At 34.9% G+C, this 21,078-nt stretch overlaps 3 protein-coding genes across 8 annotated transcripts in view; all 3 read left to right on the top strand.

Moving 5' to 3' along the window:
- Nucleotides 1–3,032, top strand: part of LOC111440842 (cell division cycle 5-like protein) — an 11,386-nt gene extending 8,354 nt beyond the window's left edge. For both annotated transcript variants that reach the window (XM_023077655.1, XM_023077656.1), the window contains exon 4: nucleotides 1,905–3,032. In XM_023077655.1, the coding sequence (XP_022933423.1) occupies nucleotides 1,905–2,792 (888 nt within the window). In that variant the 3' untranslated portion in view covers nucleotides 2,793–3,032. The remainder of the gene's footprint in view (nucleotides 1–1,904) is intronic.
- The window catches only part of LOC111440844 (probable low-specificity L-threonine aldolase 1), a 21,421-nt gene extending 4,922 nt beyond the window's left edge, over nucleotides 1–16,499 (top strand). The window contains exons 1-11 of one of the 5 annotated variants that reach the window (XM_023077661.1): nucleotides 10,639–10,677; nucleotides 10,837–10,871; nucleotides 10,996–11,438; nucleotides 12,213–12,324; nucleotides 12,464–12,514; nucleotides 12,615–12,686; nucleotides 13,522–13,654; nucleotides 13,749–13,807; nucleotides 13,936–14,036; nucleotides 16,025–16,091; nucleotides 16,307–16,499. In XM_023077661.1, the coding sequence (XP_022933429.1) occupies nucleotides 10,996–11,438; nucleotides 12,213–12,324; nucleotides 12,464–12,514; nucleotides 12,615–12,686; nucleotides 13,522–13,654; nucleotides 13,749–13,807; nucleotides 13,936–14,036; nucleotides 16,025–16,091; nucleotides 16,307–16,345 (1,077 nt within the window). In that variant the 5' untranslated portion in view covers nucleotides 10,639–10,677; nucleotides 10,837–10,871 and the 3' untranslated portion in view covers nucleotides 16,346–16,499. Of the gene's footprint in view, nucleotides 1–6,219; nucleotides 6,230–10,630; nucleotides 10,678–10,716; nucleotides 10,872–10,986; nucleotides 11,439–12,212; nucleotides 12,325–12,463; nucleotides 12,515–12,614; nucleotides 12,687–13,521; nucleotides 13,655–13,748; nucleotides 13,808–13,935; nucleotides 14,037–16,024; nucleotides 16,092–16,306 lie in introns of those variants that run through there. The other 4 variants (XM_023077660.1, XM_023077659.1, XM_023077658.1 and 1 more) reach the window with 4 other exon arrangements.
- A 2,870-nt stretch (nucleotides 16,500–19,369) lies between these two features.
- LOC111440845 (probable low-specificity L-threonine aldolase 1) overlaps nucleotides 19,370–21,078 on the top strand; it is a 4,443-nt gene continuing 2,734 nt past the window's right edge. Inside the window, exons 1-3 of the mRNA XM_023077662.1 lie at nucleotides 19,370–19,513; nucleotides 20,366–20,817; nucleotides 20,906–21,017. Of these exons, the coding sequence (XP_022933430.1) occupies nucleotides 20,375–20,817; nucleotides 20,906–21,017 (555 nt within the window). The 5' untranslated portion in view covers nucleotides 19,370–19,513; nucleotides 20,366–20,374. The remainder of the gene's footprint in view (nucleotides 19,514–20,365; nucleotides 20,818–20,905; nucleotides 21,018–21,078) is intronic.

Genomic DNA, 21,078 nt, shown 5'->3' with positions numbered 1-21,078 from the left:
AAAAAAAAAAAAAAAAAAAAAAAAAAAAAAAAAAAAGAAAAAGAAAAAGAAAGAAGAAAAAAGAAGAAAAGAAATAGGATTTGGAGTGCGCCTCAAGAACAGAAATAGGACTTGCAGTGCGCCCCACTCTAAATACTCTCCTTTGGAGTTTTGGTTCCAAGTGTATGACCTATGGTTATTCCATTTTTCTCTCTGCAACTTTTCGTTGGCTATTGCTTTGGGTTTCCACATGTTCTTTCAGTTTGTCAAATTCTTTGCTGGGGAGGGTTCTCAAACCTATTTTTTTGGAAAATTTTTAGGTGCGTGGTAAACCTCTTAACTCTCTATTTCTTTGCTTATATCAACTATCTGATAAGAGGTCACATTTGGTGACCTCTATCTTGACGAAAGCGGATCACTCCCCTCCCATCTTTTTAGGCTTTTGTTGAAAAAGAGCCCTGTCGGGGGTATTGTAACTTGAGGCGGCATAGTGAAGCCTTGTTGGCCAAATGACTTTGGCACTTCTTCAAGGAGATGGATACCCTGTGGCGTCGAGTTATTGTGTGCAAATACAATCCAAACCCTATCGAGTGAACTTCGGGTAGAGGTACTCACGGCACTTTTAGAAAACCTGGAAAGTGATTTCTTTTGGTCTCCCCTCAGTTTGTGAGATGCTTCGTAGGGAATGGGACAAATATCTATGTTTGAGAGGGGGATAGGTCTCTTTGCTTAAATTTCTTGTTCTTTATGATTTATATGCTTCGAAACTTTGCCATCGGTATGACCCCATATTTCATCTTTTCCTTTGATCTCCGTCATGTTTTATTTGATAGGGAAATGAATGAAGGTTAACCCTTCTTTCTTTGCTTTGGGATGCCTCGGTTGAACTTTGTTTCTTGGGCAGGGTGAACACCTAGGGGGAGTTCTCTTTAGGAGTGTTGTGGAGGACCTAGACCATATTCTTAGGAGATAGTTCACTCGATTGTTTCTCAGTTTGAGGTGCGCTTGGCGAGGAACAATTCTTGCTCTCTTATGGTTTGAGGTTATTCATCTTCCTTAGTCTTACAGGGGTGTTTTTTTATGGTAGGTTGGGCTTTTTTCACTGTTCTTTAGGGTGTTTGGTGGGTAAGGAATAATAGATATTTTAGGGATTTTTAGGTTGATTTTCTCTCTTCCTTTCTTTATTTGTCGTGTTTCTGTCTATGTGCTAATCTGTACTGAATATTTGTGGTCATTTATTCATGGAAAAGGCCAAGATTAATTAGTTGAATATGGTAAAGGCAGTCCATTGGGCTGATGGAAAAAAAGGAAAGTCCTTAATAATTACATAGGTAGAAATTGGGAGGAAACGATACAAACAGCTGAGATTCCACTGTTCACTTTTACCTTATCTCCTTGGAATTATTTCTCATATGGTTAAGGCAGTCCATTGGGGTGATTGCGGGGCTTTTCGTAGAGCATAGTAGGTAGCCTCGTAGCGTTACAGTTGTGCTTTCGTTTTGCTTCATGCTAACTTTTCTTTGGGTCCTTTGTGCAGTTCTCTTCATCAAACGAGTGAAAATTATTGTGTTTCTCATACACCTTGTGTTCTATACTTCCAAGTTATCTTGAAAGATATGGAAACACAATTGATCTCTACAAAGCTGTTTACTTCCTTTTCTCATAAGTTATATTCCAATTCACTCATTTATTGCTGAAGCCATTTTTCTCATTCTCTCCTTTTCTTGTGTTGCTTGGTAACGTTCTTTGTATACTGATCATTAAACACTCGAGGGGTGGAGGATGTGTGCTGGAAGGGTTTCGATTTGTTAAGGATGTGTGCTGGGAGATAGTGTTTGCTCTGTAATGTTCTTAAAGAACTACAAAACTGATTACAACACCTTGTGAAATTTGGAAGCCTAATTTGTTGTTTGTTGACATTTCAGACACGGTCAAAACAAAGCCTTTGGCCGCAAATTGAGGCAACTTTCAAGCAGATAGACACTGCAGCAACAGAGCTGGAGTGCTTTGAAGCTCTTAAAAAGCAAGAGATGTCAGCTGCTTCACACAGGATTAGTGGTATCTGGGAGGAGGTTCAGAAACAAAAAGAGCTGGAGAGAACTCTGCAGCTACGTTATGGGAACCTTTTTGCGGACTTGGAAAAGATGACGAAAATCATGGACGAGCGCAAGGCACAGGCACTAAAGGAAGAAGAAATTGCAGCGGAGAACCGTGCTCTTCAGTTGGCCGAGGCTGAGGCTAATCGAACTGTAGGAGAAAATGCTGATAGTTCTGAAGCTGTGTTTGCGTTAGCAGTTGATGGTGAAAATTCTATGCCTCCCAATGAATTAGCGGGTGAACAACAAAACTCTTCCTTGGGACATGAACATGAAGGTTCTAATGCCATGGATATCGACGCAGAGAAAGAAAGTGTTGCAGTGAGCTCGGATATTGGTTTACCTGATGACAAACTACCTTCTGCAGTGGCAGAGAATGATGCATCATCGTCTGACAAGGCTTTCGATGATTCTGATAAGAGTCAAACCATCGACGTTCCTTCACAAGAACTCGTGGTCCCTCCTGCTAATGGCACTCCAGACGTGCCCGGTACAGTGGAAAATAAGATCAGCAATGATTTGGTTGATGGAACTGCTCCTATCGAAAATGCTGAATGTGGTACCGATATTGTCAAGGAAGGTAAAGATGTCGAAACTCAGCAACCTGTGATCGAAGCTGGAAACTCGGATGTGAATTCGACTAATCTGGATTCTTCTAATAATGATGTCGTAGAACTCCCTCGTGGCGACGAGGAAGCAACGGGATCAAATGTGTAGGATGATGTAGATGATTCAGATTGTTTTGCGGCTTGTTTTTTTTTCCAGTAGGATAAGAGAGGGAGAGAGAAAGAAAGAGATACTAATTCCATGAAGAGAAGAAGAGAAGGGCTGCGATGATATGCTGAAACAAGATTTGTATTGCTTTCTTTTTGTAGGATTTTCATATAAGAAATATTTCATTAAAGCTTTCATTATGCATATGAGTATTGATGACACTTCACTTGTTCATTTCTATTATACTCTGTCCCACATGTTATCGGTTCAACACCATCTCCCTCCACAACTCACATTAGAGATACATGGAAATGGCATGAAGATTGTTCATAGTTGTTCTCTGGAGCACGAAGGTTCCTTCGTTCTCGGACTCGGTATTGAAGGAGGTGTAGTCTCTTCTCGGTTAATCCTTAACGGGGTGTTGGTTCGAATGTTTTGAAAGTGTAAGGTATAGATTAACTTGCCAAATTTACTAAATACATTCTATTATACTCGCGTTTTTACCATACTTTATTCTTATTGTTACTTCTTATTTTATGACATTTTTGAGGTAAGAGTTGGAGTTTATTTCCTTTTGTTTCCTAAACATCCTTGGACTTTTTTTTCAATGGCCTCTAGACTCACTTTTTTTTCAATGGCCTCTAGACTAATAAAGAATGACACTAACCCCACATATCATAGGTCAATAGGTACATGAACCGAAGTGGGGATGTGCAAAAAATATAAAGATTCGTTAACCAAATCTTCATGATAATTCTCAACAATGTTGGAACTTCTTACGAGCAACAACCTTTGTCAACAAATCTGGAGGATTATCAACCTTTCCAAATTTTAATAGGATTATCAACCGTTCCAAATTTTAATAAACGAATGTTCCATTCATTTTTTCATTCATTTACAATTTCTTGAACAAAATGAAATTAGATATTAATATGCTTGTTATGATTACGATGGACTTGGTTCTTTAACAAACGAATAGCACTCTATATATCATAGAACACCTTTATGTGTTTTTGAGCAATACCAAGTCATTAACTAAATAGTATTCTTGAAAGTTTTAGTGACGACCATCAATACAAAAGTACAAATAACGTCAACAAACAGGTCCACCAACCATAGTAAACAAATAACAGTAGTGGAACGATGCTTAACAATCTCAATCTGTCTCTCGGAAGCAATCTACACAAATAGATTAACGCTAAGCCATCATCAAGGCACCATAAATACACACAATGATCAAATTGACTATAAGTGTACTTGTGCTCCACCATGAAGTGATCAAACTTCTTGAAATGTTGGCGAGGAGATTGCTTTAACCCATACAAAGATTTCTTCCATCTGCATACCAAATATTGTTGCCCAACTACTCGAAAACCAACTAGCTATGCCATATATATTTTTTCTTCCAAATCTCCATGCAAGAAAGTAGTTTTAACGTTGAGTTGTGCAAGCTCAAGATTAAATTGAACAACCAAAACCATCAAAATTCAAATGGAAGATAGCTTTATGCGCATAGCCTTTAGCCACAAGTCGACCGTATAACGTATGTTAGAAGAGTCTTCCTTTTTGCATATACCCATTTACAACCAATCTTCCTTTTGGAAGTTGTAACTATATTTTATTTATTTATTGGCAAAAAAAAAATAATATTTTTGTGAGACCCGGATATACGCATGAGATCATGAACACGTTTTATGTAAAAGTACTCACAATTACCATCTTAAAATAATCTAATCAACCGACTTGGACCCATCCATTCTTCTCTTCATTTAGAACGATAATTTGTATCACAAAGAAATTCAGTATAATGACTCATACCCAAGTTTCGGATCAGGATTTGAAATTCGGATTCAACCTCTGATGGCCTTGACATTCTTCAGCGACATGGTCACGTTACTAAAATCTATGTCCACATACTAAAAAGAGTCATCGAAAAAAGGGCCCGGAGCACTAGCTTATTGGTATATGTAGTAACTTTCAATTCATTGTCATCCGATCCTCAAGATTACTTTCATTCGAATATAGTTCTAATTCATTCGTGTATCTCTTCATTATTCGGGTGTCAAAAATTAAAGCATTAGCTTTTTTGATTCCGGACTCCATTAAAAGAGAATCCCATATTGTATAGTTCTTTAATTCTCTAATCATATTTGAGCATTTCTTGAGAAACTTCACTGATTTTTGTATAAAAATTCCTTTATTCCTCTCCCAATCCGTCACGGAGTTTTCTTTCATTACTCTTTCACAAGCAAGTCTCTTTCAAAAAAGGGGACAAATACAACAACAAAATTCGACAACTTTTCATATTTTTGTCAGAGTCCACTGTCTATTCATATGTTCTAAGTTAACTTTGATTCCTTCAATAATTTTATGAATTCAAATCAACTTTAACTTTTGAGTCACTATTTACATCTTCCAAGCAATCATAAGAGTCGGGAATGAGTCACTATTTTCGAGTTGTCTAATCCATGGATGATGGTCAAGCTAGCACTCACCATGTTGTTCCCACTTGATAGAGATAAATCTTTGAGGTTGTGTCGCAGCATCGGATACCAATTCGCGTTGCGTAGGCTAAGCTAGCTATCGAAGGCTGTGAATAACAAAAACCCTTCACCTAGAGTTTAGAGTAAAGTCCGTGGTCTCTTATTAGGTTAAGGATGCGATGAGGGCATACAAGTGGGTTGTTTACTGTATATATTTATATACTCACCCTTTCTTTGTCAGGAGTTCGTAGGCTACTGGTTGAGGTAGAGAAGCATTTGAGAGCTGTGCAGTCATAGAGGGGCTTTCAGAGTGTTAGTCTGTCAAACCCATTTTCCCAGTTCGTAATAAATTTGACGTCGAGACTGTGGGACACGCATAGAATAGATTCACATTTAATTTAGTAGTATAGGTTAGTATAGATTGAATTGTATTTTCAGTTAGTAGACCATATAGGATGGAATTTCATTTTCATTTAGCAGTATAGGTTAGTATAGGTTGAGTTGTATTTCTATTTAGTAGTACATAGGTCAGTACATGAAGTTTCATTTGTATTGTTTTCGTTTATTTATTTTCTTTATATTAGTTTTATTCCAAAGTAATAAATGAAACATGCAAAATTTAATGTCGACGTTATTATCTGTACCGTAGCGACCTTAGGTAGAAAATTTAAGGTCATTACAAATTATCTCATTCATAACGTGACTAACTCAAATCCCAACAACTTACATCTAACTTGACCAACGCGAACCCCAAAACATGAGATTGCATGAGACTTACACAATTGACGGAACGAAGGGTTGGAGAAGAAGACTTACTTGAAATATAAATATAAATATAAATATAAATATTTCCCGTATCTTTATCAACCTCCATATTTTATTCTCGACAATACTAATATTCGTTCTATCTTTTAATTTTAAAAATACAAGGTTTGATAGCAATATAGGGTATCTAATGCTTGTTTTTTGGTATGTTCTTGAAGGATATATGCTTTGTATTTAATCGTTTCCCTAATAAATGAGATATACTCTATTATTGGTTCACAATCAGTATTACCCTTAAACTATGGGTTTCTAGGCATTGAATTTCGGAATAACTTTCGAAAAAGCAATGTGAAACAATTTATTACACTTCAAGGGTTCTTTTTTATTCAGTCGAGGCATAGTGACTTGACTCAAATGATATAAAAATCTTCCCCAACAATCTTATAGAAAGACAAAAATAATTTACTATGTCATAATCAGAGTCAATTGCCCATATAAGGTTTAGAAAATTTGACGGTTTTTATAGTGCTTAATCCATTGCGTTAGTTGGTGCTTCTATCAAAAGGAGGTGGCTGGGATTTTTTCTCTCTTAAAACTAGAAGATGAGGAAGGGTTTTGTGTAACTTCTTTTCTACCCTCACTCGTAGCTCATAGATTAGATCATTCATACTTCCCTTGAATAAACACTTCTGACTCCATGAGCTAACACCTGCTTGCATTGAGTCTCTATTGCGTAGCTTAAAATAAAATTATCCAAAATATTTTTTTGTTTTAAACATACGAAACTAGAATAAATTTGAAATTCTGATCGAATTTTGAACTCGAAGCGTTCAAATTAAAGCGTTTCAAAGAGCTTCTTTGGCCGTCAAAGTATTCTTATGACACCCGAGTAAAGGAAGAGTATATGAATAAACTACGACATATTCCATCTCTAATATCTTATAATCTTTGTTTGAAATAAATCCATTGATATCATTCTTGTTCCTTTTGAAATGCTCTAATATAAAATAATTTCTTGGAGCACCATATTCGTGGGAAAATCTTCCCATTGACAATTGCCTCCATTTCGTATAAATCATTTAAAATATATTCTCTTCAATTGCTCAAGGACGTAAGAATTTTTTTAATATTTATCACATATGGTTATGTATTTATTTATTTATTTATTTATACGTTGTTATTTGAAGATGTATTTTCAATATTCTTCCAAGTCTCTATGACTGTACATACGAGAAGTCATTTTTCATGGCATTCTCTCTCTTGTTCTTCCTGTAGATGAAGTGTGCGAGTTCTGCGATCCTAACAATTGATGCCAAAGTTAGAAGACAGATCAAAGTTTAGAAGTTTGATGAATTTGATTTTAGTTTATGAAATATGAAAAATTAAAGATTATTTGTATCAGAAAAATTTCATGAACTTTAGTTGGAGTGAAGTTGGATTCTTTACACAAGATTTGTGGGAATTAATTTTGAATATGAAATTAAACATTGAGTTTGATGTTATCTTTACCCATGTCATAAGATACTGTAGTTGTGATGAGTAGTTCCTTAGATTTAAGAAACTGAAGTTGGATGAAATTTGAGACGTAATTCTTAAAATTGAGAATTCATTGGACAGGTTCTTAGTGTTGATGGAAGGGAAAGAATCAATCGAAGAGCTGAAACAAATATTGTCAAAAAAAAAAAAAAAAGACGAAAAAAATCTCTAAACAGACCAAATAGGATGTGTTGGAATTGTGGAGAAATAGGACACTTTCACACAAATTATACAAACTAAAGAATAAACAGAATCATTATCAATCACAAATCGTGAGATGATAATAATTCTATAAATTCCATAGAAGATTCTAGGGATGATCTAATCCTTAGTGTACAAAACTCTAATGAATCTTGAATTTTGGATTCAGGTGCATTTTTTCATTCATCTCGAAATAAGGAATTGTTTCGAAATTTCTAATATGAAAATTTCGAGAAAGTGTATCTTGGCAACCACAAAGTCTTGAAGATGGAAGGAAATGAGAATATTTGCATATATACTCTAGTAGTAAATCAGTGGACACGGAAGTATGTTACATATATTCCTAGTCTCGAAAAGAGTTTAATCTTTATTAGTCTATTCGACCACATGTTATGCAACAGGGATTGGAAAGAGTTTGTGGAAGAGTGTGAATAGTGATAGGACGTGACATAAAATCTTAAACCTTATACACCACTAGAGGGAGTATAAACATGGATACTATTATTGAGAGTGCTTCTAGTTCAAGTATATGACACATTGGAATTAGACATATGAACGTTAAAGAAAGAAGATACTAATTGTAAAAAGAATTTTAGAAAGTTTGGAATATGTTAATACGAGTCTCTCTGAGAACTATTTTTTGAGTTAACAAAAACTTGTTAGACTCGTAAAGGTTGCTAGATAATCAAAGAAAGTATGATTGAAAATGGTTTATATAGATGTTTAGGATACCATCTCCAATTTCGTCACTTGGTGGATCTAAGTTTTACGTCACTTTCATTGATGATTTCAGTAGAAAGGTATGAATTTATTTCTTAAAACACAAGTCATATATGTTTGCCACCTTTGGAAAAGCTGAAGTTGAAAATCAAACCGGTTTGAAGATTAAATGTCTGATGTCTAACAATCAAGAAGAGTGACAAATCTGAATTCAAAGCATTTTGCGCAATCGAGGGAATCAGATTAGTGAGCATAGTTCTTTAACGACCCTATTTTCCTTAATATAATAGAGACTCTACTATGTGCATGACATGACTAATTGCATGGCCTTGAGCTCTACTTTTCAGTCCAGACAGAGTTGGATGTGTCGTATTTCTCTCTCACACGATGGTATTTCTCTCTCACACGATGCACATGGACCCACCAAACAGGCTCATAGACGTACTATGTGGGCCTATTTCGTTGAACTAATGCACGTTCATGCCATTGGACATCACAGAGGGAAAGAACTCACATGATATCATGGAAAACATAAACATCGTAACGTATGCATCCGTACTAATCATAACAGGGAAGTATCCCCATACACATAGCACATATAAATGCAAGAAGTTTCCATAACTTAAATTCATGACATATGTTTAAGATACAAATCTTACCTTCTTTCATTCATGACGTAACTTGCATAATACTTATCTCATCTTTTATAATTAGCCACATGGTTTCTAGGGCTATGCATCATGTATCATTGATAACATATTATAACTATATTATAACTTTAAAACCTTGCATAATTATTTCATAGTATAACTTATAACCTGACATAATTATATCATAACATAACTTATAACATGACATCAGATAACATAGCATAATATGACATAACATAGCATGATATAACCTAACATAACATACCTCCATGACATAACATAAACATATCGTAAGCGTAAGATAATACATGTCATACAATCATAGAATATGACACATGTAGGGTCACAAGACATGCATTGTTCATACAACAATCAAATATCCAACTAAGCCAACAGTACGATGACTTACCTAAATAGCTTAAGCTATTGTCGTTAATTTATCCTTAGAGCTAGACTGAACCTATCTCTTAATGTTCAAGTTAGAACTGGTTGAGTGGCTTAATCTACCTAATGCTCATACTTAAACTCTCTAATTTTAGCTTAGACACCTTAAATTACCCATGATTTTTTGAGGAAACCTCCAACGAAAAATAGACATTATTCCTTCTTTTCTCTCGATCGATCGTAACGGCTACCTACATTCCACAAAATTGTGCACCACACATAGGAGCTAATTAAAGAGACCTGCAGTCCCATAGAAAGACATTACAATCCCTGTGGAAAAAAAAATTATTTGGTGAGACGGAAATAAAGATATCAAATCCCTACCAAGATAACTTGAAGTTCTAACCAACAAAAACCCTAATGAACCTATAAAAAGGATAAAGGCTAAGTAGAAATTGCTGATTTTTTGAGATCCGTTGAAGTCATCTTAAATGCCTTTGAAAATATCAAAATCGACTATGGGAGGGTTAAAATGGTAGGAAACAAATCCCGAGGCTTTAAAAAGTCAGAGTCGAGCCAAATAAGTTTGCCCAACTCCACTGTAGTTGAGGTTAGTCGAGAAGCAAGCCATGCACATGTGGATGGCTTCAGGTCGACTAGAGTGTTTCGAGTAGGTTAGGGCGTGTTGAGTCGAGGCGCGAGTATGGTTAGGTCACGAGTCAATTTGAGTATAGTCAGGCAGGGTCGATTATGGACCTCCGGTCGTGGGTTTGTGCCGCTATTAGGCTGCAGGCTTGGACCGCGGTTGACTCGTCGATCTAGAGATGTGAAGGATGTGGGCCGTGAGACCGACAATGAATAAGTAAAAGAGTTGGATTGAACAAACAAAAAAAAAATTCATTTCAATAAACGTGGAAACAGTTTATTAGTTCTTAATGCGTTGATTCCAAAGAATCAAATAAAGTTAAAAAGTTGATATTACACCACCAATGGATATGAATCGAGTCTCATATTCTTTTTTTTTTTCTTTTGTTTTCTTCTAAATAGATTCCCTTATTCATATTCTTTTAGCACACCCAAAAAGCACTTCAAATATCGAACAAGACAAATCCAAATTATCGTCAGAAGCCTGAAGCCTTGGATCTTTCGGTAGTTTCTTACCAAACAAATTCATTTCGATTTTTGTTTTTGCTTCTTCATGTTCTTCTATTGTTTCTCTCCTCAAAAGCATATGATAAATGAGTATTTTTGTGTTTTTTTTTTTTTTTTGATAATATATTGAGAAAAAGCTATAAATTTCATTTACAGCTCAATCTAAATAGTGGGTTTCGTCCATATCTAAAGTGAGTGAAATTTTTATGTTTTTGTTTGTGACGGAGTCGGTAGATTTGAACCTCCAACTTTTTGGGAGATAATTAATCCAATTATTTTTTTTTGTCCATCTCTTTGACAACATAGTTGGTGAAGATGGTGAGTAGAAAGGTGGACTTGCGATCCGACACGGTGACGAAACCGACTGATTCGATGCGAGCTGCGATGGCGATCGCGGAGGTTGATGACGATGTGTTGGGGTACGACCCGATAGCCTTGCAGTTGGAAGAAGAGATGGCAAAGTTGACGGGGAAAGAGGCAGCTTTATTTGTTCCATCAGGCACAATGGGGAATCTCATAAGTGTTCTTGTACATTGTGACATTAGAGGGAGTGAAGTGATTCTTGGAGACAATTCCCATATCCACATATTGGAAAATGGAGGCATTGCTACCATTGGAGGAGTTCATCCAAGAACAGTCAAGAACAATGATGATGGAACAATAGATATCGATTTGATCGAAGCTGCCATTAGAAATCCTAAGGGAGAGCTGTTCTTCCCAACAACAAGGCTTATCTGTTTGGAGAATACTCATGCCAAGTAAGGATGCTAAACTTTTAAGATTAAATTATAGGTTTGGTTTTTTTTAAAAATATCTACAGCTAGTAGATTTTGTCTACTTTGGCCGGTTACATATTGTTGTCAGCCTCACGGTTTTAAAACGCGTCTACTGAGTAGAGGGTCTAACCCTACTCCGACTAGTGCCTCGTACTATCCAGTGACTGACTCTGAAACCATTTGTAACCGTTCAAGCCCAGTATTAGTAGATATTGTCTGCTTTGACTGTTACAAATGGTATCAGAGTCAGTCACTCGACGGTGCGAAACACTGGTTGGAGTAGGGCTAGACCCTCCCCTAGCAGATGTGTTTTAGAACCGTGAGGCCAACGGCGATATATAATGGGCAAAAGCAGACAATATTTGTTAGTGGTGTACTCTGTTACAAAAATTCCGCTAATATGATAGCTATCAGGTAAAAATTAGAACGGCGTACACTATATTATTTAGAACTATATATATATATATATAGAAAATTAAGATGGTAGTGTTCCTATTTGTTTAGACAATAATTTTTTACCCATTTGTCACCATTTTAATTAGGTTAATGATGTTATTAAACGATGACACGTACGCTCTCTGATTTTATACATGATTCATAGCATGACTTTTCATCTTATTTTATGAAAAAAAATCTTTAAAAGTATTTTCCGAAACAAATTCAAAATTTATTTGCATAACTTAAACTTCCTAAAAGTTTAAGGATATTTTAAATAGTTTAGCAACTTTTAATTGGTTCTGATGAATGAAAATACAGTTCTGGTGGCAAATGTCTTCCCGTGGAATATATTGATGAGGTTGGAGAGTTGGCTAAGAAACATGGTCTTAAACTTCACATTGACGGAGCTCGTATTTTCAATGCTTCGATTGTAAGTATTCTATAATTATATATATATAAACAATGTCTTTGATGCCCCTATAGAATATTCCTATAAAAGTAACTTTTTTTGTTTTTTATATATATAAAAAGTTAACCTTACAAAAGAGAATTTTAAACGTTATTTTCAGGCACTTGGTGTTTCTGTTGATCGATTGGTACAAACGGCTGATTCAGTATCAGTAAGTTCAAGCGTATTGTGTTCTAAATTTTAATATAGGAACAAATTCAACCATCGTAATACATTATTATATCTCACAACTTTTATTTTTAATTCATTAGGTTTGCCTATCAAAAGGTTTGGGTGCACCTGTTGGGTCAGTTATCGTTGGCTCCAAAAGCTTCATTGCCAAGGTAACGTTTTGAATTTATAGTCATCGATGGTTTTGATTTTTTCAATTTTTAAACTAAAATTTAAAATCTTGTTTTATAACCATTTTTTAATTTTAAAAGTTAAGAAAAGTGTACCGACATTAAAATAAAAATTTGAGAAGTTAAATACAATAAAGTTAGAGAAATGGAAAAAATATATATATATATATATTTAAAGAGAGAATATTAAATAGACTTAACAAAATGTATTAGTCAAAGAAAAAAAAGTTAGGTTGAAAAAAATAAATTAAATTAAGATCTTTTCAAATAAAAAATAATTTGAATTAACATTTAAAAAAAAAAAATTGGATAGATAAATTATTCGAAAATAACTTTTTACAGCATGTGAGCAAATGAGGGTGCATGAATGAACTAAGACAATATTGAAATGAAAACAATCTTGAGAATATGATACTTTAGAAATTATTAAAAGAATTGAAAATTACTAATTATACCAACGTGTACTTCTTTTTCGGTGGTTCAATCATAGAAACTCCAAATTTAAGTATATTTTGCTTTGAACAATTCTATATTGGGTGAAATTTTTCTAAGAAACATGTGAGTGGGGACAAAGTATGCTCAAATGACCAATTCATAGAATTTTCTTAGAAAGTGACCCATTCAAAGAATTTTATTGAATAGTTTTAAAACAATCTGTTCAAATAATTTTCTTTAAATGTATGTGAGTGATGACAAAATATCCTAAAATGACTCATGTTATCTTCGGGGTCTATTGAATATCAAATTTAAATTAGAAAAACGTATAATTTAGAAAATATTTCTCGTTTGATATCAATGGTTGAACGTATAATATTAGGCTAAAAGGGTAAGAAAAACATTGGGAGGAGGAATGAGGCAGATAGGCATCCTTTGTGCAGCTGCGCTTATTGCTATCAAAGAGAATGTCCCAAAACTTGCAACTGATCATCACAACGCCAAGCTCCTAGCTAGTAACATTATATGCTCTTCTTCATTCTTTTCAATTATTTACTTTTCTTTGTTCTCTTATATCTCGTCTTGTCTCATGGGGTTAATATTATACAGGTGGATTGAACCAAATCAACGGAGTGAAGGTGGATCCAAAATCAGTTGAAACAAACATTGTGAGTATCATTCAATAAAATTAATATGATATCATGCAATATTATCATCGGTATCATAATTAAGGATCAGATTGAAATATTTTTAAAATCGGATTAAATTGATTGAGGCTTGTGTGATATGATATTAGATATTCTTTGAGATGGAAGAAGATAGCAAAATTTCAGTGGAAACATTGTGTAAAAGCTTGGAAGAACGTGGCATTTTTATGATGCTAGACGGCAAAACAAGGTGTATCCTAAAATCCTAACCCTTTGATCTTTTTATGTTCTTATATTCTTTAATACTCAGTTTTCAGTTTAGGATAACTTTTGTTGAACATTTGCATATGCCCTTTGGAGGAGCATAAAAGTGGGGTTTAGAACAATTGCAAAAAGTGTTGTAATACTTTTTGCTTTTGGTTGGGAAACACTCCAAATTACTTTTTAAAAAGCATAGAATTTAGAACAAACTATCAATGTAGATGTTAACAAGTAATTAGGCTAAAATGAGCTTTTTTTTTTTTTTTTTTCAAATTAAAAAAAATACCAAACATACCCTTTTAGGGACGTCTATGGAGTGGGGCGGAGATAAGGAACTTTCTTTACCATCTATTTTAATCTCTATTCTTGCGAAATTTAACATGTTTTTTTTTTAAGCATCGGAATGGAGGTTCTCTATAGAGATTTTCTTTGTTCTTTGTAATATCTTTTTTTAAAGATTGGTTGGGTTTAAAGAATCTTTGTAATTGATAATTTTTCATTTTTTAGTATAATTTTACTTCAACTGTGAGATCCCATATGGGTTGAGAGGAGAATGAAACATTATTTATAAGGGTGTCTAAATCTCTCTCTAATAAACACGTTTTAAAAACCTTAAGGAGAAACTCGAAAGGGGAAACATTTTTTATAAGTGTGTGGAAACCTTTCTTTGGTAGACTTGTCTTAAAAACTTAGAGGGAAAGCCTGAAAGAGAAAGCTGCTAGTGGTGTGCTGGGCCTTGAAAGGGGTGGATTGTGAAATCTCATATCGGGCATATCGGTTGGGGAGGAGAATGGAGCATTCTTTGTAAGGCTGTTGGGGAAGAGAATGGAGCATTCTTTGTAAGGGTGTTGGGAGGAGAACAGAGCATTCTTTGTAAGGGTGTGGAAACCTTAAGGAGGAGAACAAAACATTCTTTGTAAGGGTGTGAAAACCACTCTTTAGTAGACGTGTTTTAAAAACCTTGAGAGGGAGCCTTGCGAAAGGAAAATCTATAAATTCTATAATATTTTATAAAAGAACTATGAGATCCCACATCGATTGTAGAGGGGAACGAGTGCCAGAGGACGCTAGACCCTGAAGGGGGGTGGATTGTGAGATCTCACATTTGTTGGGGAGGAGAACGAAACATTCTTTGTAGTGTGAAAACCTATTCCTAGCCCAAAAGAGGACGTTGAGCCATGAAGGGGTGGATTGTGAGATCTCACCTTGGTTGGAGAGAGGAAGATCTCACCTTGGTAAGAGTGTGGAAACCTCTCATCGGGCTAAATTCTATAATATTTTATAAGTAAAAATATAATATAAATAATGTTCTACTAATATAGTGTCTAACCATTCAAATTTCAATATTAAAAGTAGGGTTGAACACTTATAAAAATTTAAAACATACTTACTCCATAGATCTCTCTACTTCCTTTTATGGACACTTTTGACCTTAGGCTTAAGTCCAAATGTAATAAATCGCTCTCCGCCTATGAGGTTGACGTTGGCCTCTCAAAGGAGCACGTGCGATGTATGTCTCCAGCTTATGACATCTTAGTTCAATCCGATCTAGTTCATTTTTAACTTAATTTACTGGAGAAATGTAATCAGGACTGTGATACAAATAAACCTAACACACAAGGTATTTAGGGCTTCACACTATCGTCTTCCCCTTCTTTTGCTGCTCGACTCTCCCTTCCCCAATGGCTTCTTTTAAGCTTTTTCTTGTGCTTTTTTCGAATTGGATCAAGGGAATCTCCCATGGAGAGCGATGATCTCAAAGTGATTCACGACGTCTCCAAAATGCTTATTCTCGATGAACCCACTTTTGCCCTCTATATTAATCAACGACTAAAATATGATATATCTCGAGCCATAAAATCACTATTAGGTTTAAATCTTCACCTTGTTTATTTATAATATAATATTTTAAAATAAAATATATTCAATTCTTTGTTTATCTAATATATTTTTAAAAAAAATTAAACTTACTTGCAGGGCTCGAATGGTTCTCCATCATCAAATCTCAACGAGTGATGTGGAGTATACTTTATCTTGTTTTCAGGTGACCATTACCGACTCATTCTTTAAATATTCTAATTATATTTCTCAAACTATTTTCTACGGTGAATTACGCAGTGACAATTTATATTAATAATTACATTTTCTTTCATAGTTATTAAAGACATCATTTGTTCATAAAACGATTTCGAGACAATAACGATTAAACGAAATTAAGAATAAGTTTTCACACCTTTCCCAATTCTTTCGGTTTTGCAGCAAACTCTGAGTGGAATAGCAGCGGCAGATGGCAACTAATCAAGAACTTATGAAGCAATGTTGCTGCTTAATCTTCGTATGCTCAATATATGTATATGCATATGCATATGGGAAATAATGTGCCTATTGTTGGTGTGTAGAACACTTCTAATCCCTACGTATCATTCCAATAAATATGGTCTCTCTTGTAAAACTGAATTGATATCATCACATCGATTGGAGAGGGGAACGAGTTCTAGCAAGGACGTTGGGCCTCGAAGGGAGATGGATTATGAGATCCCATATCGATTGGAGAGGGGAACGAGTCTCAGCGAGGACGCTGGGTCCTGAAGGAGAGTGAATTGTGAGATCCCACATCGGTTGGAGAGAGAACGGAGCATTCTTTATAAGGGTGTGAAAATCTCTCCCTAACATACGCGCTTTAAAAATCTTGAGGGGAAACCCGAAAGAGGACAATATTTGCTAGCAGAGGACTTGGGCTCTTACGCAATAAGTGTAAGAAGTGACTCGTGTGTTATCTTTTCCTTGTGGTGGGATCAGATCTTAGATTGTCGAATCAAATTTTTCCATTGGGTTTTGAAACCGAGTGGGACTTAGACTTTGTTAAGTAATACTTGTAGGGATCACTAGAACGCGTAAGCATGCGAGCATATCTTGTCTTAGGCAATTAGGATATGCATGGTTAATACTCTAGAATAGCTATTTGGATGAGAATGCTATATGTGTTAAGAAAAATTACCAAAATGTCCCTAGGATGAGAATTTACCATGCATGTTGATTTCTATGTTTTCGACTGTGTTAGAATGGAGGATAGGATATTGCGATCTGTGCTCTATACGATTGATGAATACTTTTTCCTCGTCGAGTTTGCTTGTAGGCTTATATTATGATTTTTTGTTCATTAGATGATCGATAGGAATCTCTGCTCTAACAAAACATGCATGTGTGAACCATGTTAAGACTAGGACACTAGAGGTAAGGTGATATTTATGTTGACTGAGGACAATACGTTTCAAATAAACCTAGCGTTAGGATTGCACAACAACACACACACTCGATCTAGATGAACACCAAAGAACATGATAGAGAAAATGCGAGGAGAACTCTAGCTAAAGGATTTATATTGATGACTTCAAGTAGGTACAGTAAGAGAGAATACATAGAATACAGAAAGTACATTTTCAAATCTCTGTCGGTATATATATATATATATATATGGTTTAGCTTACTATATTTAGCTTTACCAGATATAACCATTTATTATATATAACTATTTACTATATATAGAATATAGCTTTTTACTCTACATAGCTATTTACTGACAATTTACTTTATATTGTCATTTACCAAATATAGCTTTACTATGTATACCCGTTGACTCAGCTATAAATAAAGCATCAGGCTCCATGACCTAACACCTAGTACATCAGATCTAGAGTGAGAGTAATTAGAGATTGGATTAGCCCAGAAGAGTTGATCCCGAGCATCACGAGAACACGAGATAAGATTTATATCGCACAGATGACCTAAGAAAGAGACCTCCACAACAAGGATGACTTAAAAAGCCTAACAACCTTATTAGTAAGAATAACGTTATCACGACCTATTATGTATGCAGAGAAATCAAGGTTGATGTCGCAGTTTCGTAAACTAATCATGATGAGAGACTTCGGACCACATGGGTAGCTAGCTCTTCTATTGCATGTAGAAACGAGTCAAGACTAACACCGCGATTCTGTAAACCGATCCTGAAGGGGGACTTGGGATTACACAAGTAGTTATTTTAAGGTGATTGTTTCTATTGCGCGTAGAAATGGGCCAAGACTAACGTCGCAATTCCATAAAATCGGTCTTGGAAAGAGACTTAGGGCTACACATGTGGTTATCTTAAGGTGAGTGTTTCTATTGCATGCAGAAATAAGTTAAGGCTAACGTTGCAATTTCGTAAATCGAGCTTAAAAAGAGACTTGAGACTACATAAGTAGATGTTAGGGTGAGTACTTCTATTTTGTGTAGAAACTGGTCAAAGGTTGAGGCCACGATACCGTAAACCGGTCCTAAAGAGGGCCTTGTGACAACCCTGGTAGTCGACTTAAGATGGTTGTTTCTAGAGCTTTGAAACCTACATAGAAGCTCATAAAGATGTACGATTAGACCTAAACTTTCTTGAGCTTAGAGAAAAGCTCGTGAAAACCTATTACGGATTGAATGCAATAAAAACCTACAAGTAGATTGTTTACCGTGTATTTTTATACTTACTACTTTCCCTTATTTTTTCTTTCAAGTGTTTGCAAACTATCGGTCGAGGTGGGAAGTGTTCAAAAGTTACGTCGTCACATAGGGGATTGTTTCGTTCTGAGCGTCCGCCTATTTTTAGTGTTAAAAGTTTAAATAGTGCCCATCCAATAAATAAACCGAAATCTTTTAAAATTTAAGTGCATGCTTTATCTATATAACTTTTCAATAAAATTTTAAAAATAAATATGTCACATTTAACTTTACCCTTATTTGATTGGAAGTTGGTATAAAGTATATAATACGTGATGCACTCATAATGCCCTTAAAAGCCAAACTTTATTGATCCTTATCCTTAGCAATTAACATGTCATATATAAGTATTATACATTAATCTATAATTATTTAACAATAATCTCGAATAATTGTGCATAGTATTTCGTTTCTGAAAAGGTTGAATGCATGTATGGTTCGCATACTCGTGCATGGACTCATTAGATGGGCTCGTGTACGTACCCTCTAAGTCAGATTATGGGTTAGCGCACGCTCATATTGTAGAAGAAAAAAGAAAGAGTACATATGATATCATGGTGTAAGCGTCTGTATATGTAATCCGTTTACATGACATATGATATACAACATGCATGAAGTATTGTATGAATGGTCATAATTTAGTGAAACGATACTCATAATACATCCGAAAACGCATTAGAATATGATAAGATAAAATAGATATTAAAAGAAAAAAAAAAAAGAAGAAAATTTGAAATTGTTATGTGGAAAAAGTGGAGCAGCCAGCAAAGTTGGATCAGCTTTTCTCAATATTAGTGTAATATATATTATAATTAAAAATCCCACCCAAATTCCAACACCAAAAGGGCTATTAATTTCAAACCTTACCTTCAATTTCCTCCAGCTTTCTGGGTGTTTCCTAGGATCAAATACTGGTCGTGTAATTTCCTTATCCAAAAGGTTAGAACAACAAAACCTTCCTTTTTTTTGTTATGTTTTCTTCCCTCCGACTTGTCGTCTCTATTATCGTTTTGTTGTCAGTTGATGATTGCTCGACGTTTTACTGTTATGTTGTATGTAGGCATGTTTCGTTATGCAGCTCGATCATATTGATTTTCTCGTGTTTAAATTCAATAGGTTCCCCCCCCCTTTTTTTTTTGGAAGTTCGCTAGCGTTTTTGCCTTGCTAAGTGCGAGGTTGAAGCGTTATATGACTAAGCTTATACTTTTGTGTTCGTGATTGTTTTTATTCGGGTTTTTTTTTCTTTTCATTTCTATTTTTTAAGGTATAAATTTTGGAAAAAAAAAATAGTTTTCAAGGAACTTTTGCTAGCATCATTTTTTTTTCAGGGAATTAGTAAAAACATATTTAGTTGACTTATTTTTTGAAAAATATAATTTTTTTTTTTTTTTTTGAAAAGAAGCTCGCTAGTAAGATAACAAGATAATAGCGGTGGTGTGCTTGAGCTCTTACAAATGGTATCATAGCTAGTTACTAGACGGTGCGAGACACTAGTCGAAGTATGTTAGACCCTCTCCATAGTAGACGCATTTTAAAACAGTGAAGCTGATAATATGTAGGAGGTTAAAGCGGACAATATCTATTAAGAGTGGGATTTTTTTTAAAATTTCATCTTTTTCAAGTATTTAACTTTTTAATTAAAATACAAAAGTAAAAACAAAATTATAAAAAAGTTTTCTTAGTTTCACCGTGATTGATGTTTGAAAACGAGTAAAAAGTAGAACACAAAAAAACCAAACGGTTATCAAACGAAATTTAAATGTTCTTATAATGAACTCTATGATAATATAGTTGACGAAGATGGTGAAAAGAAATGTGGATTTACGATCTGACACTGTTACGAAGCCAACGGAAGCAATGCGAGCTGCAATGGCGATTGCGGAGGTAGACGACGATGTGTTGGGCAATGATCCTTTAGCCCTCAAATTAGAAACAGAGATGGCAAAGTTGATGGGGAAAGAGGCAGCTCTATTTGTTCCATCAGGCACAATGGGGAATCTCATAAGTGTTCTTGTACATTGTGACATTAGAGGGAGTGAAGTGATTCTTGGAGACAATTCCCATATCCACGTCTATGAAAATGGAGGCATTGCTACCATTGGAGGAGTCCATTCAAGAACAATCAAGAACAATGATGATGGAACAATGGACATTGATTTGATCGAAGCTGCCATTAGAAATCCTAAGGGAGAGCTGTTCTTCCCAACAACTAGGCTCATTTGTTTAGAGAATACACATGCCAAGTAAGAAAAGCGAAAACTTTTATGAGTATCATTTTTTGGTTGAAAGAAAAGTCGATGATTACGAGTGAAAACTTTGATTACGATGCAGTTCTGGTGGCAAATGTCTTCCCGTAGAATATATTGATAAGGTTGGAGAGTTAGCTACGAAACATGATCTGAAACTTCATATTGATGGAGCTCGTATTTTCAACGCTTCAATTGTGAGTATTCCCTAATATATAAAAAAAAAAAAAAAAAAAAAAAAAAAAAAAAAAAAAAAAA

The sequence above is a fragment of the Cucurbita moschata genome, unplaced genomic scaffold, assembly GCF_002738365.1.
Source record: "Cucurbita moschata cultivar Rifu unplaced genomic scaffold, Cmos_1.0 Cmo_Scf00003, whole genome shotgun sequence".
NCBI lineage: Eukaryota > Viridiplantae > Streptophyta > Magnoliopsida > Cucurbitales > Cucurbitaceae > Cucurbita > Cucurbita moschata.
The sequence above is the reverse complement of the archived record's forward strand: the minus strand, read 5'-3'. Positions and strand labels throughout refer to the sequence as shown.